General features: G+C 33.8%; 1 protein-coding gene across 12 annotated transcripts in view; it reads right to left on the bottom strand.

The window, feature by feature from the left end:
* The window catches only part of LOC117213808, a 138,026-nt gene that overhangs the window by 19,153 nt on the left and 99,116 nt on the right, over positions 1-19,757 (bottom strand). For all 12 annotated transcript variants that reach the window (XM_033459495.1, XM_033459488.1, XM_033459493.1 and 9 more), the window contains one exon: positions 8,988-9,051. In XM_033459495.1, the coding sequence (XP_033315386.1) occupies positions 8,988-9,051 (64 nt within the window). The remainder of the gene's footprint in view (positions 1-8,987; positions 9,052-19,757) is intronic.

The following is a 19,757-nucleotide window of genomic DNA, read 5'->3' as shown; positions in this document are numbered from 1 at the left end:
GTTTTTGTCACAATTTCTATATCACGTTGCACATCGTTGCACATTTATCTCGAGAAATATTACCATTCGATATTAATAGTAGCATTAAAGTAAAATTATTTTTTAAATCAAACCGCTCTGGAGATCTTTTTCTATAGTTGCAGTCACGAAATGAATCTTTCATAAATTATAAATACAGTAAACTGATGATCGCTGGAAGATTAATTCTACGTCAGCGCGATACTGCGATTCTCCGTTTGTCGAGATTGAACGCAAACAAAAATGGTCAATGACGATGAATACGCAGAAATATAATAATCTATATCGGGGCTCGTGTTCGGAATTATTAAGAGTATTGTTGCGAGAGTATGACGCTCGCTGCTTGTGTAAATATTCTGCTGGAAACAATAAGTAGACGGTCACGTGCCTGGATGATTCGATAATATTATGCTTTCATTGTTAATAAATTATAAAAAATAATTTCTCTCGCAGACTAAGAAAATTGGATCTTGAAAGGTTCGAAGAAGCCGAGGATAAAGAGTTTTCCAGATGACAAGACGATAGAAGACGTTAACTTTGTTACTGAATATTAACTTTTAGAAAAAAGTTCCATCGTTAGTGGTATTTTTCTGTAGATTACTGTCATTAATTGACTATAATTTGTCCACAATTATTATAACCAAAGCGCAGTCTCTCAAAAATTGTCACATTTTCTTTACAATTATATATAATTTGTTTCATATTTACGAAGCTCTGCAAGTGTTTCTAATACTATTAACATATATTAATTTACTTTTTATTATAATTTTAGGAAATATTATATTGTAGAAAATATACTATAATTTTGGCTAATCACTCTTCCTTTAAACAGACCTTACACGCTTTACTTGAATAAAATTAGTGGCTAAACAAAATTACTAGACTTAATTTTACTCGGTTTCTCAGTCGGTTGCATTGTAGAGTTTACAATGGAAAGATAGAAACATAATGGGAATTTTCACATGCGCGCAGAATACGGGACTTGACCTTAATTAACAAATTCCCAACTTTTCGCTTACCTACACAACTACACTTTTCAAAATCGATTCATCCACTTTTCTCCTATTTCCAACCTTTTGCATGCTTTTTTTCCCAGAATACATCCACTCGATAACGAAACTTGTCCTTCATTGGAAAAAGAAGAAAAAGAATTTTCCTTAGAATTTACACGTTTACGTAACGATGTCTCATCTAGAGAGCGATTCGGTTGAAACGCGTCCAAGTAAATAAAATAAATGAACTCCGTGCTTATGTAAGATAAAAAAATTTAATTTTAAACCAATTAATCGATGCTATCTTAGAACCTACATTGACACCTAGCTTCCATGTGCACGAGAGTTGACCTTAATTAACAAATTTCCAATTTCCCAACTGCCTATACAATCCCAGTTCGTTAGGTTCAATCTATTCATGGTCCTTCGCAGAAGTTAACATTTTTTATTGCAATTTTATTTTAAGGAATACCGAAACAACAACTTCTTTTGGATATATAAGGTGTTCACGCTATTAGTTTTCAGCGATTTTCTCATAAACGACAAGCATGAGGGGAAAAAACGAAAGAGGAGAAAGACTGGTCCAATGTGATCTATATATTCGGGACAATATTCTTCCCGCAAGTGCGAAAATGCTCGCGCATTTTCTGGTTTAAAAGATATTTTAACTTTAATTTTGTAGAGTATCAAAAACGAGAAAAGACGTAACGCAGTATTATTGTATTTATGTCTTCTTTGTCTTTTATATGATAAACTCTAAAAAATTGAAGCTAAAATATTTAGTTTTAAATTAGTAATCAGTTTTCGATCGTGTTACCCTAATACATTTTTTTCGTAGAAGACGAGAGGGTTCGATGTGCGCAAAACGAAACGGGAGGTTTCCGTTTAAAAGAATAGCGCAGCTGCAGAACGCACGTGCATTTACGCACTTGCGAGGAAAATATTATCGTAAATATGTACATCACTTTGAATCATTCGTCTTCTCCCTCTTTCATTTTCTCCTCATACTTATCGTTTACGAGAAAAACGCTGGGAACTAATAACGTGAACGTCCTGTATTTATTGAGTGAGAAAACGAAGAAGGAACTTGTTATGTTAGTACGCACTAGTGTTATTATAGTGTTATTTTGTGTCTTATATGTAATGTTATTATGAGAACGAATTGTCATTAGGAAGTGATGTACGCGGAGAAAGCTTAATCAATATAAACACGAAAATTGCTGTATTTTCCTGCGATGATACTGCAAGTCATTTGCTTTTGTACGTTGTATTATTGATACTATTATTGGAAATCCTTGAGTCAAGTAAAAATGCTTGGTCAACAAAGATTAGGGGACCTATCTCTTCATGTTGATTTATACTTTTTTATTTCGATAACGTAAATCTTCTTGTTTGTTGTTATTCGTCGTTATATTTATTATTCGTGTAAGAAAACACTTATTCAAGGATTATTAGAAATTGAGCGAAAAAATATTTTGTTATATAGCATGCCGATTTTTATTATTGGAAATGATAAAATAGAATGGGTATTTTATGATACGTGTAAAATAAAATGGATATTCGATAATAAAAGATAGCAAATATAAAATTCCACATGTAGTACAGAGCCATTTTTTGCACCATTCATTACCATAATCCACATTGGATGCATCGTCACGGTAATATTAAATTACAGTGATTGAATATATATTTTGATAGGATTATATGCGTTTAATGTTTCATTCGATAAAACATCCCATTTCATAACATGCGATAGTATAATTCAAAAGCTGCTAATATTTCCAAGTATCGACATGAAATATTATAACGAAATATATACTTTACTAAAATAAAATGCTGTCTACTCTGGAAGAATGAATTCGTAAAATTACACAATTAAAGTCATCCAGCTCGATGTCACGTGTTCCTAGAATTTACGAATTTTTGTATCTATTTGTTTAATTTGTTAATAATTTATATAAAAGGTAAGTCGCTAGTAGGGAGAGAGGAGAACAGGAGAGAGAAAGTAGAAGGAGGACCAAAGAGAAACAGGGAATAATTTCATAACTTACAGTTTTGTATTATATTTTTGTATTTTTTAATTTTATATTGTTAGAATTTCTTACTTCTTAGAATTTATATTTTACGTTCCTGTTTGGATCTGTATCTTGCTGAAGATTAGACACTGACGGAATATAAATAGTAAAAGTATAGAGAATAAGGAACATAAGAGGTAATAGACATAATTTGTCTATTACATTACAGACATAATTCTATTTTAATCCAAGTTTAAGTTATAAATTTCAGAACTAATTGTTATATATGAAAGATGTTAAGCTTGAAAAAGTAGACCATAGATGTAAACCAAAGAGGAATATAACTGCGAGTCAGTTTTAACCCGGATGTTTTATAATAAATAAATAATAGTAGATGATATAAAAGGTAAGTTCGATTCATAGAAAGAGAACGTAAACGTCCTACGGCGTCCTCGTGACCAGTAAAAGTAGATGATCCAGGTGAGTTTCCTGGGTGGGGCAAAATGTGTAAAAGCACACGACCAGGTACATTTATGAACCTTCTTTTACGAGATTTAAAATTTCCTTGTAATTTATATTTTAATACCTCTGTCCGATACTATGGCGTAAACAATTAAACTCGCATCAATTATATACCTAATAAGTTTTTCAAAATCTGCCATAGCATTTTTATATTTTATTACTCTTGAATCGCCCCTTTCTGGATCCGCCACTGCCTGTGGCGTGCTCACGCACTGTCGCTGTCTAATTAACCTAATTGCAGCTATACGTGTTATCAGTCAAAGAAACCGACAGACTTTATAACGCGTAAATTCCATCGAGGTTATCGCTTCGTTACTTTTCCCCATTTGTTCTTTGCCGAGTATACCAGTCGGTTTAAAAGTATATTTTCACCATTCTCCTTTTTCTCACGGTGATATTCGCGATAGTTTGAAAAATATTGTATATCAATCATACGTTATATTACACTATGCGGTATATTATACTATAAGTTATATATCATACATTATATTATTACTATTATTATATACGTTATATCATACTTATTGAAAAAGATTGGAAAGAATTCCATTTCGATTGAATTCCATATCGCTTTTACAGGCTTTTATTAATAATTTAGGTAGACGATCGTACAACGTTTTTCTTTTATTTTGAATCACGAAGCATGACGACAGGTTTCGACCAAAAAGCTTCGAAATGCTATTTATAACTCGAACTCGCAATTCCTTGCGATTTCTTGTTACACATTCATGCAACTATCAACGTTTGAAAACAAAATTTTCTTATTGAACCTAGAGAAAACGATATATTATTCGTTCTGAAAGTTCATTCGTGTAGCAGACATTCATTCAGAGGTAAGAAAGTTCAGCAGCGTTCAGGAAGCGCACTGTACGTCAGTCATCGCATTTTCTTTCGTAGCTCGGCTACTTCCTGAAATATTATCGGGTCGAGGCGGAAGATCCATCAGTTTCGCTTCTCAGCACGAGCATTAACGCGTTCGTATAAACGTATAGCGATTAATCATCGACATGACTTCCCGCTTTTACGTCTAATTTTCGTCTGATCTTCGTTCAATCGCGAATTTATCATTTTTATGTTATATTATCTTAGACCTGTGTACGTATAGCATCGTCCTAAAGATGACGTAATTTTAAGTCGTTTATTTCCACCAAACCAGACATAGTATTAGATGTAATCAATGAGTAAGACTCACTGATTCGCTCGTTAATTCGCCTATATTTGCTTGCTTTGTACAAAAGGACGAGCACGTTCAAACTCTTAAACATTCAGGTTTCTCAAATAGAAGCATCACAAGATCTTTTCTAATGACAGTTTGCACAATTTTTTCATACAAGATTTTCATAGTTTGCAAGCATTATGTGCGCTAGGAGAAAATCCTTTTTCGTAATACCTCACTGGACTGCTTCTTCCAGAAAGATTTCCTATAATCGACATACTATTACCATGCAAAACTCACTGATGGTCGGACGTGATTTTCACAACCATCTGCGTCGATGATAAATATGTATATCTGAATCGATATTCGAAACTCAATTACTTACTAATAGAAACATTCGCACCAAATATCCATTCCCTCATGGAAGTACAGTGCTCGCAAGAAGTATTTCTAAGTAGTTTCGCAACGAGGATGTCATTTCGTTTCCACTTATAACATGAAATTTTATTTGATAATTATTTATGAACTTTAATATGAAATTTTAGTTACCATATGAAAATACCTGCAAATGATACGAAATTTAATGTACGAATACTTGAGCATAATTGATATAAATCTAATGGCAATTGTAATTTTGTAATAACTGATATACATGTAGTTGATATAATAAACGGTTGTCCAGAAAGTAGATTTTCTACAGTGTAGACTAGACCGAGATTGAATGTACTTATAGAATCAACGATAACATTTCTCGCAAGAAATGATGATTTACGGAACTGTGCAAGACGATGCTTACGTGTAAACGGCGGAGGTGAATGACGAAGAAAGTGTATGACGCATACAAAAACTCGTATTTATCGTTACGATAAGCATTGAAATAGGGCTGCTGATTATATTGAAAATTAACTTAGTACATATACTAAAGTTGCAAATAAAAAGAAGTTTTTAAAATGCATTTGTATCATTGTTATTTCAAAATCGACGACTATTAATATCTGGACGACCCTCGTACGATGATTTTCGTAGCCACTGTACGCAATTTTATTGGCGTAAAATGCGTCCGAATGGAAAAGGTAGAAAAAGAGAGAAAACAAAGGAGACAAAGAGTAAAGAAAGGTGCGGACAGAGAAGTCCCATCGTGAAATCGAAGGTTAACGATTTACTGACGCATTCAATGAGCGGCTATCTGTTAAGTCCAGGATCGGTAAACACACAGTCAATCGGACAGGAACGTTTCGTTAGACAAGACAAATATGGCAAACACAAGGGTCCATTATCGTTTATCGACACTGTCGTGGGAAACACACAATACTTCCCGATCGTCATTCCCGTTTTCTATCTCGTAAACCTTTTTCTAATCGAATCGGACGTCTTGAGAAAACTCAATCGTAAGTTAGAATTCCCCGTTTAATTGTTTCAATTATTCCCTTCGGCTCTAACGACCAATTAAAAGATTAATAGTGCGGTGCCATGATTCCTTGTATCGTTCATTAACCAACGTTCTCCACATGTTTGTCTATTTCGATCGATGTTTTCTTTATCGATCAACCGGTTTATTACCGAGCAAATCGATCGAATGGCACTTCAGCAGAAATCTTAACTAGCGTTGATTACTCCTTATACTTTTTCTTATCCTTTCGTATCCTTGTTTCGAGCAAGTTTCTTTATTTATCGGCAAAGATCTATAGAATTGTCAAAATAACCGATTCGTAATTTTTCATAGGGATTTTACAGATTCATAATTTTAGGAGATTCTCTGTGACTTCTTTTTGTAATATTGATAAAAATTTCAACGAAACTCGCTGTCTACTCTAAGTAGGAGATAGCTATGAAGCGTAATTGTAGAATAATCCATACGTATTTACTATTGTAATTACAGTAGAACTGCATTTATCCGAACAGATATCGACGAACAGATAGTTTATATAATTGAAGTTCATATAATAGAAACTCGTCGATATCTCTAGCTATCTGTTATTTTCCGTTCACACGATAGGAACTCACGGACAAGCGAATTTAATCGGTAAAAGTTCAATTAATCAGGCGATAACCAAAATTTCGTTTCGATAGACGTAGTTCAGATAAATGGAGTCGGAAAACTAAAATTCCAAATTTCCTTCGAATAAGCTAAATCGTCCGAGTAAGCTATACGAAAAGCTAGCACTTACAGCGACAATGATTTATTACGCTGCGTGGTTTCTTAGTATGATAATAATTTCGCGTTTCAGTAGTTTGTTTGCAGCTTCATTTACACGATGCGATTCTGTTTCAGCGTTCTTGCGAACAATTCGAATTGAATTTATGGTTACAAACAGATTCACTACCATAGGGACGGAAAAAAAGTGGACAATGGGCAATGGTTCGACCAAATCCCACTGCGGCAAAGGACATGATTTATTTTTGTTGTTGTTGTTTCGCGTTGCTTCAGTAGCGCAATGCTTGCTATTTCCTCGTGAACCGTTCGAATTTTATTTTTCGTAAAACGCTGGTTTCTCATTTATTTCAAGAGAGTACGCTGATATTGTCTAGTGGAACAATGAATCGCAATTGTGTTAAATTCCTTTTCTTTTTCTTTTTGTTGCATAGTAATTCGACTCGTACGCACACTAACGCGCGAACGATTTTCCAACATTCATGAGAACAATTTGGGAGTAAAAGCGTTAAAGGAAACATTGGCATTTCATTAGAAAGATTCTGATAGTATGATGTTTTTTTGGAAGCAAAGAAATATTAAATTTTGCGATCGTTTAACAGAAGCAAACGAGAAGTTATTTGGAATATTATTAACGTATCTGTCAAAATTATATTTCGAGATGTTCAAAGTTAAAGCTTTCTCTCGTTTATAGAATCGCGGTATTTATGAAAAGCCTGTCAAATCGGCACTGTACAGATTTCACCTTTTAATGTAGAATAAAATTATGTCGAGAAATATGATTACTTTATTTCCAGTAAAAAATGACAAAGCTGTAAAAAGATGACTCTGGATGCCCCTTTTCGAATATCGGGTTTCTTCACGTTTCATTATGATGGATTACAACGTTGAAAGTAATTACATATGTGCAATACCCCGTCAAACGCGATTGAACGCACACGTAAGTAAATACAAAGCAATAAAAACAGATATAAGAGTCTTTACAAATATTTATCGGATAGAAAACAAATATGTGAAAAAGATTACGTTCGTAACTTAATTTAATACCAGATTGTATCGATAATGGAAGAAATACTTATAAACTGGTACTTTCTGCATTAAAATTTAATTTTCAATGATATTATGTAATTTTACAGCTTCAATTCTATTCACATAGACATCTATAACTTATGTAATCAAAACTAACGCGTTATTAATTTTGAACGCGAATATATATATATATATATATAGTATTATATTATGTACTACAAAAGATAGATATAAAAAAATACATGTTTGTCCGAAAGCGTCAATATGAAGATCGACAAAACATTCCCTGTTGACATTTCGTGAAAGTTCAAATTTCTTTAGACATTTTTGTGGATATGTACTTTCTGTAGATCGGAAAATATTAAATCGGGAAAGGGCGTTTTTCGTGAAATAACTTTTCTGTGTCTAAGTGAATTACTGCGATATAATATCCATAATTTGGAGGCACGTATGGTAAATTCTATAGATTATAAGGATGCGATAATCGGAAAGAGGGAAAATCTCGAGAAGCGATCGTAATACGAATAGCTCTTTAATTATCTGAATTAATCGAAAGTTATAAAATCAATTTCTGAATATGCTCTTATAATTATGTATTCCGTGATGAATTATTGTAATATGCATCCAAGATTTCGATAATCGGCGTACTTTTTGCGTAATGTGATAATAAATTGATATTCGATTCTATGTACAGAGACGTAGGAGTAAGAGGAAAAAAGCGATGATAAGGTAAACGAGATAAGCGCTTTAATCGGACAAAGTATTTACGTTCGTTGTACATAATTGAGAATGAAACTTCTCGATATTATTTTCGTACAAGTATTCGTAATTTTAAAAGACGAGGAAAGAAAAATATACACGCGACACTTGCAATATTTATAACATTTGTATTACTTCTATTTGTAGCAATGGTATTTTTAAACATCGTATATATATATTTATGAGTAAGGGAAGGAATATTTAAAATACTGTGACTCGACTGGATGTTGCATTTGTATAACATCATTTCCAAATTCATTATGTAAATGAAAAGACAACGGTTTAAAAAAGATAAATAAGTCAACGCTCATTTAAATTTTTAATGCAGCACGAGTTACACTCACCGGAAATGCGGATGAACACGGCATTCTGCTCCCCACTGTCCACCGTTATCTCCGCACTTCTCCTCTGTAACGATAAAAGAATTTACGTAACGTTTTATTCTTCTGACAAATATGAGTGTGGAAAGTGAATAAATTAAGTGGCGACATTAATACGAGATTAAAAATAATTTTTATTATATCCGAGGTAAAAAAGGGTGGCGTGTTTACTTTCTGCATTTGTAAACACGAGAATAATAAATTGCATTTCTCATTGCGAATAAAATGGACGTAGATTAAGTACGTAAAATCCACTTTGAAATTAATTTCAAAGTAACAGAAATTAGAAATTATATTCGTAACGTGTTCGATTATTTAACACTGTTACTGTAAGATCCCGAAATATCTCGCGCGATATAGTAGACACTGTTATAATTTCGCTCAAGTAACGCATGACACTAATCCGTCTTACATCAATAATTTCGAATTAGGTCGAGTCTTAAGATTACAAGTCTAGATTTAAATCTTTCGTGGAGTTAGTTGAGAACCTCACCAGGGAGTTAATTCCATTTCGCCATAGTAGAATACTTAGCGATCAGATCAGGATAATTAAAAACATGTTCTTTTTCTTTTACGCGTAGAACGTGTACCATTTATACAAATTTGCGCTTTTATGAGTACGATTAAGGAAATGGAATCTAAATAGAGATTTGCCTCACCTAGCATCTGTACCGTGGCGATTCTGATAAAATTTGTAAAACTATCGAATTTTTCTTTGCTAAATGAACATTCGTTCTCTTGAAACGATAAAATATTATACTTGAAGAAATACGGTACAATAGTTTTTCAATTCAATTTCAAGATCAATAAGAACTACAAATTTTACATTTCCTGTATGTCGCAGAACGAAGAATCTTTTTCTTTATTGCAATTCCAATTTCACAGAAACCAATAAATCTAAGTTCAGTTGCTAGTGTTCCACCTATTTCATTCGAAAAGAACAAAAAGAACTTTTAACGCGAACACCTTCGGACAGTGTTCCTGCGCCGTGGATTTCCGCTACTTCGACAACCTGCAACCCCATCCCCGAAGCTGAACTCCGCGAACTTCCCGCGCGTTTGAATCAATTCTCTCTTCTTTCCTCGCCCGACTTCCTTCCGTTCTCGTGAAAAATAGACTTCGATGAATTTTCTTTGGAAAACAGAGGAACTGAAGACTGTCCTGGATGCCGAAAATACGAGGTGGGTTCGGCTGCGGGAGAATAATAACGAACGAAAACAGGAAGAGAAGATACGACGCGAATGTCGACAAGGAACAAGAAAAGAAGACGAACGAGTTCGATAAGAGCTTCAGAACGTTGAAGCTTATCTATCGCGAATTATGAAAAAATTCTGAAAAAAATTTAATATAGGGAAAAAATGTTTCAATATAGATTCTTTATTAAAGTTCAATTACAAAAATTAAAATTAAATTGGAAGCACACACAAAAAAAAAAAAAAGAAAGAAAAACACGCTTCGATTTATTTTACTGATTTAAAATAATACACGAAGCGAATCATGGTAACTAGACTGTGAATTTTTATGTATTTATGGAAAATGTAAAGGTGCAGATACGCCACAGAGTACACATAAAATGCAGAAATATCTAAAATATCTGAAACAGGGATTATTATAATAATTTAATAAATAAAATAAATTTCCGTCCAGGTTCCATTCCTCTAATAGTGTTTGTGCAAATAATAGTTTACATAAATGTCCGCAATTTATTGACAGCTATCTTTCATTCGTTATTTATTTTTCATAGTTTCTTTTCTGGTTTAAAACGGATTTGCAGTTACATTTTATTCTTGGGTTTACACTTATCGTCTTCTTTTCCAACCATCGAACATCTCCTGTACTTAACATCAACTGACTTAAAACCAACAACTTCAACTTGACCTTATATGGTGCCTCTTGTGTTCCTTATTCTTTATGCTCTTACTACTTATATCCTCTCGGTGCCTAAGCTTCAATAACAAACCAAAACAGAAACGTAAAATACACGGATAACTAAAGGACGCATACATCCGACGAAAAACATCGCAAGTTTCCAGAAATGATAGAAAATTTATCGAAGAGCGATATAAAAGTGGCACGAAAATGAGAATACGATAAGTTCGTAATTTGTTCAAAAAAAAAAAAAAAAAAAAAAAAAAAGAACGGTAGAAGATGTGACCCGGCGACCGATAGATACAGCGACCTGGCAGTACTCGACGACTGGAACTTGCTGGCAGTCTTCTCGCCAGCGGATCAGGCCGATTGCCAATTGCAAAATGGGGCGACCTGGATTTCGAGGCACCTAGGCTACCGTTCTGATGCAGGGACGATTACCAACTCCGTGATAGGCCTGCGAAACAGAAGAATCCTCGAAGGAACGACAGGAAGTGCTCATTACGCCGGCCACGTAGAAGAACTTGGCAGAATTCGTGAATTCTGTGGACCTGTGGACTACATAGTCGGATCTCGAAATCTTTCGCGCACGCTCGATGAAACACTCGTTACGTAGTCGACACACGTTGAATACGTTTTCAGAAGGGAAACATGGAAAACTCTTGGAAAAATTGGAAGCGTGGTTAAGATCGTTGCTTTCTTATTTATACGCTTATGATAGAGGACTTCGTAATCGGAAGGAAAAGAAAATCCGAATCTTTAGAATCGAAGGGGAAAAAGGTTAATGGAATGCTTGAAATCACCAGTGTTACGGAAAGGATCCCTCGAATCCCCGAACACTATGGAAATATTATGATTTTTATGTTTTTCCATTCTCGAACTTAGCCAGCGAAAATTGCGAGCAGAAATCTTTAATGCATATCGCCGCTTGGCATAGACTAAAGTGACACGACTGAAAGAATTTCAATTTTCCTTTTATCCAATTACAATAGTCTACGCTATGTCTCTATTTTCATTGTGTAAAACGCTATATTTATAATTCCTAGTTAAATATAATCAGTTTTGCGTCAGAGGGCAAAATCATTACTTACGTCGTTATCAATCTGTTTTTTTTCGGTTTTTCGGTTTTCAATCGGTTTTTCAACAACGCTGTTGCTCTCTGACCTTACGAATGGAAGGATCTGCCGCTTTCGAGAATAGCGTTACCTTCTATTATCTTGTATTAAGTCAGCCTTAGAATGTGTTTGAAGTGACACAAGAAGATTTCTTTTCAAATTTTAAAAAGCCTCTCCTCTGAAATTTGCATTTTTCGAGTTCTGTCGTTATCAATGGCAAGTACCGATATGTATTAAAGATTTTCTCTAAGGATCCTAAGACTCGATGAGATTTATTAGAGGCTTGTGTAAAGCGTTGAAGATTGGTTTAGGTTTGGTGTTGTTAGTTATTAAATTGGGAATACTCTAATTACTCGAATTATTAGCACGACACATGGAACTATGAAACTTAATTGAAATACGTTGTGAACTGAACGAGATGTTCGACACGAGTGATTCTAGACACGTAGCCTTTTATTGGCCTCATTAATTCGTGATTGTCCATAGGAATGAGTTAAAATTTAAGCAAAGCTATTCGGACAACGACTTCCGATCTTTTGAATAGTCGTAATGAACGATATCGAATTTTTAGAATTCTAATCAGACAAACAAGGACTCGTTGAGACTAGTTGAGATTCTCCACGGTTTTTTAAGTCGTAATACCAAGCTGACATACTTCCTGGTATGTTAATTCAATCTTACGATATAATAAGAGGGTAATTTGAAAAAATTCGCAGGTTAACCTTTTCGGAGGTATAAACTCCTAAACGAGTTATTCACCGTGTATTATAGATCTGTCGACGTTCAACTATTCAATGAACGCCATGAACTATGAACCCATATACGTATAAATCTAATGTCTTTACCTTTTTGCGTAGTAAAAAACTACTTTTGTATTCCGTGCTTAACGAATCTTCAATTTTTAGTTCGTCAGAGTTTTTCTAATGCGAGTAGCAGTTTATATTCGTAAAACTAAAAACATCGCATAAACATCTGCAGACTATTTATAATATTTGTTTCCTTAAATAAGCAATATTTTCCTTCCACGATCTTTTCTATTATAAAATACAAATGCGATATTTAAGATGCTCATGAAGGAAGAAAGGAAATAGTTTAGGGCAGTTTGCACTATCAGGATGTAATAAGTAAGTTTAGACATAAGTTTACGTATAAATAGAATGATATTAGCAATGAGAATAGACATTGACGACTAAAGCAACGCTCAAAGAATAGGGATATATGCAGCATACGAAGTAGAAGCGTGAGGTCACTGAGATATGATATGGTATGGAAGGCTGTTGGGTGATTTAGTATATTATGCAAACCGAGTTGTATTCTATGACCTCCAGGGATTAGAATTACATATTATTAAAATAAAGAAGAAACGTCTAAGATGCTCAAGATGGACGAGATATTCGTGTATTTTTCGGCTTCATAGTCCGGAAAAAGTACTTGGCTTACACATTCTAACTCCCACTCATTCTCTTATATTTCTTAGAGCATCTATCAGCGCATCCAAAGACCCGCACCCATCCACACTTCCATCCCAAACACACATATTTCCTCTTATATCTAAAAATTATAATAAAAATTAATAAATTAATAAAACATGTATATCTTTGTTTCTCTCAACCTATATACATTATCCAATACTTAATCTATGTATTAGGTTGTCCGAAAAGTTCCTTTCGTTTCATAAGGTGATAATAGACGAACAACAATTTCTGTTTTATATTATTTTATTGAATTAGGTATGATTCATTTTGTTCTATTTCTATTATTATGTTCGTGCATAATTCAATAAACTAATATGAAACAAAAAACATTGTGCGTCTATTATTTCCTTATAAAACGAAAGAAACTTTTCGGACAACCTAGTACTATACTACTAATACATAGCTACGATTGACTCACAATTAGTTCATTACCTATATCTTTACGCTTTTTTCTGAAACTCTTGATCAGTTTATCATCGCTTCGCATATTTTATCTTCTACTATATCTTTCTCTCTTAGTCCTCTAATCCACAGCAATCTTCTGATTAATATTTTAAGCTGCCTATCTCTAAACTACATAAAGCACATTTTTTTTTTCCTCTTTCAACCCAGTAACCATTTCCTCAACATTTCCGCATCTTGCCCTTGCTATTAGCCTCTGGCTGTCTGCGTTTTCTTCCTTCTTCAGATGTTTCGCTTTACCCGAGACTCCCTGTATAGACCATCTTCAGTAACCATTATTTCGATGTTAAATAAGATTAAATTAGATTTACTTTCAAATAACTACTTAACCAACTAAATATACGGAGTAATGATTTTTGTATTCAAAGGTCTAAGAGAAATAAACGGTATACGCGCGGTATAGTGACATCGTTTCGAAATATTCTTTGGCTTCGACGTTGATTACGAAAAACTAATTCTGCTTTATGATCAAAGGATCTTTGCATCGCCTTTGATCGAAGGTAAAGGTTAAAAGTAACCGCAGAATCTTTTGCAAGGATCTGGTCCGATTCTCAAGGGAAGGCTGTCAGGGAACACGAAAAAGGAACCATTCATTCGTCGAATGCAACAACAATCGGATGGAAAGCCGCGGAAACTTGGAGGAAATCTCTCGCAACATTCTTCCGCTTGTACTTTGCCGTAGAAGTAAACCCATGCTGCCAGAGTTATCGAAGAAATATCAATTTTAAATGAAGTAAAGCAAGTGAATGAATCGTCAAAATTGAGAGGTTGAAACGATAATCGATATGAGTGATTAAAAAAATAAAAAGCAATCTCTTTAGTAGGGAATTTGACTAATCTGAAGGGCGACTAAAAATTGCTCTTACGGTGAACAAAATTCTAAGTGCTGCAGTGATTTATTTTAGCTGTGCTTGAGAAAATGAAATATGTTATAAATGTATAAATTCAAGTAATTCAAAATAATTTTTCATCGCTTATTCTTCTTCTAAATCTATAGAAGGATTAAATGGCGAAAGTGAACAGCTAACAAGTGATATATGATAAAAGTGATAGAATTAACACTACAAATTGCAGAGTTTCTTGATATCTCACTGAAGGTATTTATAGCGCAACAATATCCCGCAAAAGTAAAAGACGCTGACACTCGAACCACTCTATTCTTCACGCGCGTCTGAGATTCTACATCTAGGAGGAAATTTCTTCATTGTCTGTACTTTCTACGCGCGTACACCAACAAACAATTGAGAAACGAATACGACGATAGTTTCACAGTAGGACATGTAGTATTTTGAATACCGAATTTACCGATATTACACGTACTTCACAATAAATTTATTCGAAAACAATGAGGTGAGAGCTAAATTTTTCTTTAAAAAAAATTCTTCTGGCCACCATTCTTAGCTACATATTAGTTTTTTAACAACTTTATAAGAACGATATTTTGTTTGTAATTAATCAAAAAGTTACGCTAGCAGCGGCTTATTATAAGGATTACGTGTTAAATCTTCCTACTCTGACGGTGAATATCTCCATTTCGATAAGACTAGGCTCTCTAACAATTAAATCACGTATAGATGACGTATCGTCAAAATTTCAAAGAAATTGTAAAAAGAAGCAATCTACCCTACAAATATCTTAAGTGGTAGTATAGTTTATTTTCAGCCTGCCAGTCATAAAAGGAACTCGGTTCACAATCATTTCTCCCATTGCCTTGTACTCTCACTTAATCATCTATACACATATCCACCTACTCGCACACACAATCTTATCTTAACCTTATTTTACTACCCATATCTACTGTCTATCGTCTAACTCTTCACTTATTATAAATGTCTATTATCTATCAAATAACCTCAAGTATAGTCCACTTATAATTTACAACTAATCATTGAGAAACAATATGCTATTATCAAAAGTGAAAAACGCGCAGATAATTAACGAAAGAACTAGTTGGTAAAAATAATAAAAACAATAACATTCGCCGATCTTAATGAGTCAAATAGAAATGTGTTCTTTGTTTCTATTGGAAATCTTCGCTTCTGACATTTATCATCATTTATCGTTTCAATTCCTCGATTAAGCGCGTGTATATAATATGATATGGCAAAATGGAACAGAAGAAAAATGGTAAATTCGTGCTGATAATTTATATTCATTTTTAGCAACATGATTATAAATCTCTCCATGCGATCATTAATCCGAGTGTACTGTATACAGAGGGTCTCATTTTCATCGATTCACGTAAATATCTGCTAAAGTACACGTTGTTCGAAAAAGTATTTCATACAAAACTTGTTCTATTTCAAGAATATTCTTACGACGACCACCAGGTTCGTTTAGGTGAAGGCGAATTTTCAAGATCTCAATGCGAGCTTTATTTTTTTTACATGGATTTATACATCTTTTTTACGCACCATTCGATGCACTTTTTCATTCTCTACAAACAAGTAGATAAGATACTTGTATCTGAAAATGCTTAGTTTAAAAGATATTTCAACGTTGATTTCGTGAAATTGAGTGTATGAAAGACAAGAGAAACATAAACGTAAAGACGCTACGTTATCTTTCATACAATAATTTGCATAAGATTAAAGTTAAAATATATTTCAAAGTAATCATTTCTTGAACCAACTACCATAATACTTTTTTATAGAGAATTGAAATATGCATCGAGTGGTGCATAAAGAATCTATGGTTCCATAAAAAAAGAAGAAAGACCACGTTGAAATCTCGAAGGCACGTTCATCTAGATAAGATTTCTGGCCATCATGGCATGTCCCTTTCGAAACAAAGTGAGTTTTCTTTGAAACGCTGTTTCGAATATTCGAATATGTATTGAAAATGAGATATTCTATAGATATTTTGTCAATAGTAACAGTTCGTATAGTAAATTGCTATTATTTAAGCAGGTCACGCTCACGCAGCTGATAGTTCCTTTATTCCTAATTCTATCCACTGGTTTCTGAATATCATATTCTTTAAGTTCCCACGTCTGCACTCGACAAACAGAATTTCCTAGCTGCCTGGTATATGTTACGCAATCTCTGGTACAATCGCAATATGTTGCTAATGTTGCGAACTTATAAATGGAAAGCAGCTTATTCGCATAGTTGTGCAATGCGCCGTACGCTTGCAGCCATGAACCTTCAAACGATACGAAACGTCGAAAGGACGTCGAGGAATTGTTAATACCGAAACTACAAATCTCGTCGATACAATATGTTTTAGATTTTTTATTATTATAATTATCAATTACTTTTAAATATATCCATTAATTGTCATCGCATCGCACTAGCTGCAGTCATTTGTATTTAATATATTTAATTTAGTATATCGCAGATTGGCAATTTCAATGTTAATTGAATAATCTAGAAACCTCAGCAAGCATGAGATTAAAAATGAATAAAGACGACTGAAGTTTGATCCAGGTTCTAGTTGATTTTGTTCCTTGCAAATGTGGGAAGAGGAAGTGACTTAATTTATTTGTAATAAGAATGAAAAATGATACACTAAAACAAAAGATGCAAGAGATTTTCGGAAATTAAACGAATCAATCACATATGTTAATTTGTTGTCTAATTATCATATTTATGTATCTTGAATTAAAGTCGACATCTACTTTCACGACACGTGTATGATCAATAAAGTATTCATCATTTCTATCTGTATTTTGTTCCAGTACAAAATGAACATTCCCTGTTTTTAACCAGTACACCAAATATTTACTACTACCTTATGGACAGCATTTTGGACATTACAATCCTTGTGCTTTGATACTTTTGCAGTCCTGATTCCCATTAAAAAAATGTGTTATAAAATAGAAAATCACACAAAAGTGCGTGTTTCTCGTCCCTGTCCCCTTTATTCTTTATATATTTTTCATCGTCGGAAACAGAAAATGTAATTAGCCAGTGATTTTAGATACGTAATTCGTCTTGATCAAATCAGTACTCGGAGAACGTTAATTACGGTATTCTATTAATTCTTATTATCATGGAAATGTTCGTCGTAGCATATATATTACTCGTTAAAATTCATAGCTACGCGATACTTTATCTTCTAAAACAGATACTTACATGAAAGCTCTGTGTTGCAATGCCGGATGTAGTTATTACGAAGATTGCATATTAAAACGAGACTTCATAACTATTGTTCAACATCGGTACTTCTTGCTAACGGAAATTGTGGCAGTATAAATAAAAATGGCGACAAAAGACCAGAAGAACATCGAAAATTAAATTCCAGCCGGACTATTAGCATTTCTCCACTTGAGAAAGTTACATTTTTTCGTCTCATCCGCGGTGGCTGCGATAAGTATCGGCGTATACTCTGATTTTTTAATAAAATGTTTCTTTCATATTTCTTCTACATTTCATCTATATTTCTATATTTCACTTTATTAGCATCAAATTTTCGTGATCATGTAAACGTGTTACCGAATGACGCGAAGTTTCGTATACTTGGACTTAAGTAATCGGTATTTAAATGCTATAATAAATACAATAGCGTGCAAATATTTTTTGTAGCCCGTCTTGTAATTATATTTAGATGTTAATATTAGTATAACGAGAGTACAGGCAGGTTGGACGTAGTACAACGTTAGGTGACAAGAATAAATGTAAGATAGTTAGAGAGAAATAAAGATGATCAAAGAAAGAACCATGCGCATTGCAGATAATTTAATTTTAAAGTTAGTCCGACATACGGAGCGAGGTATGATTGTGATGTGGGGAGGGATGAGTGATTGTAGGGTCTTTTTTGTAAATCAAGTCCCTCCCACGGCTCTCCGGGGGTTGGAATTACGATAAATATGTATACACACATACAGAGTGCCCCCAATTTAAATATCAAAACTTCGGGAGCGTGCATGGGACCGATAAATTAAGAAAGACAGTTCTTTAGAGATTTGCTCAATTTTGCCCCAAATTGAAGAAAATTGCGAAGGAGGAAACACAAAAGTTTCCGTTTTTTCACTTCTTTATTGACATTCATTTATTCTTGTTATCATCTGTATATATTTTACGAAGACACTGTCCACAATGCTGGCCTCTTGCAGCAATACAAGCGTTACGTCTAACATTGACCGCTATAATCGCAGCTAGATGATATTGCCTTGGTGATATTTACTGCACTGCAGCTACGATTCGGTCTGTCGGTTGAATACGACTGCGATTCGGTCTCTCAGAATAAATAACTGTAACTAAATAATTAAAAAAAAAAAAAACGAGAACATTTTTATTTTCTTCTACGTGTTTTCTCCAAAATGGGACAAAAACGAGCGAATCTCTAAAGGACTGTTTTTCTTAGTTTGTCCTGTCCCCTATACGTAGCCGAAATTTTAACACTTAAACTGAAGTTATGTACTTTCTATAGCCAAATAAAATATTTCTATTCTTATCTATATATCTTTCTTCTATTCAGAACATACCATCTGATAAAAATCCGTAGTCTACTTATTGCGCTTTAATATTTAATTTCATTACTACGTATATATAATTACTGTAATCTCTATAATTACTGTTATAAAGATCAGGAATGCTACTTTCTCTTTCACGAGCAAAGAAGAGATTGATTTATAAAGAATTAGACCTACAATTACTATAACAAGTACTATTGCATCTTTACTATTACAACTATTAGTTGCGTGGAACATTTTGTATGTGCAACACGACAACCCATCACGATCTCCTTTTGTTTCTTCATTCTAAATTCTAAGCTATACGATCTATAGCACGAATATCTTCACGGAATGGTTGCGAGATCGAGACACATCGCATCGGTTTAATTCGATCTCGATGTCGTACATCAAACTG

This window comes from Bombus bifarius, unplaced genomic scaffold (genome assembly GCF_011952205.1).
Source record: "Bombus bifarius isolate JDL3187 unplaced genomic scaffold, Bbif_JDL3187 scf7180000009125, whole genome shotgun sequence".
Classification (NCBI taxonomy): domain Eukaryota; kingdom Metazoa; phylum Arthropoda; class Insecta; order Hymenoptera; family Apidae; genus Bombus; species Bombus bifarius.
This window is presented reverse-complemented; position numbering and strand designations above follow the sequence as displayed.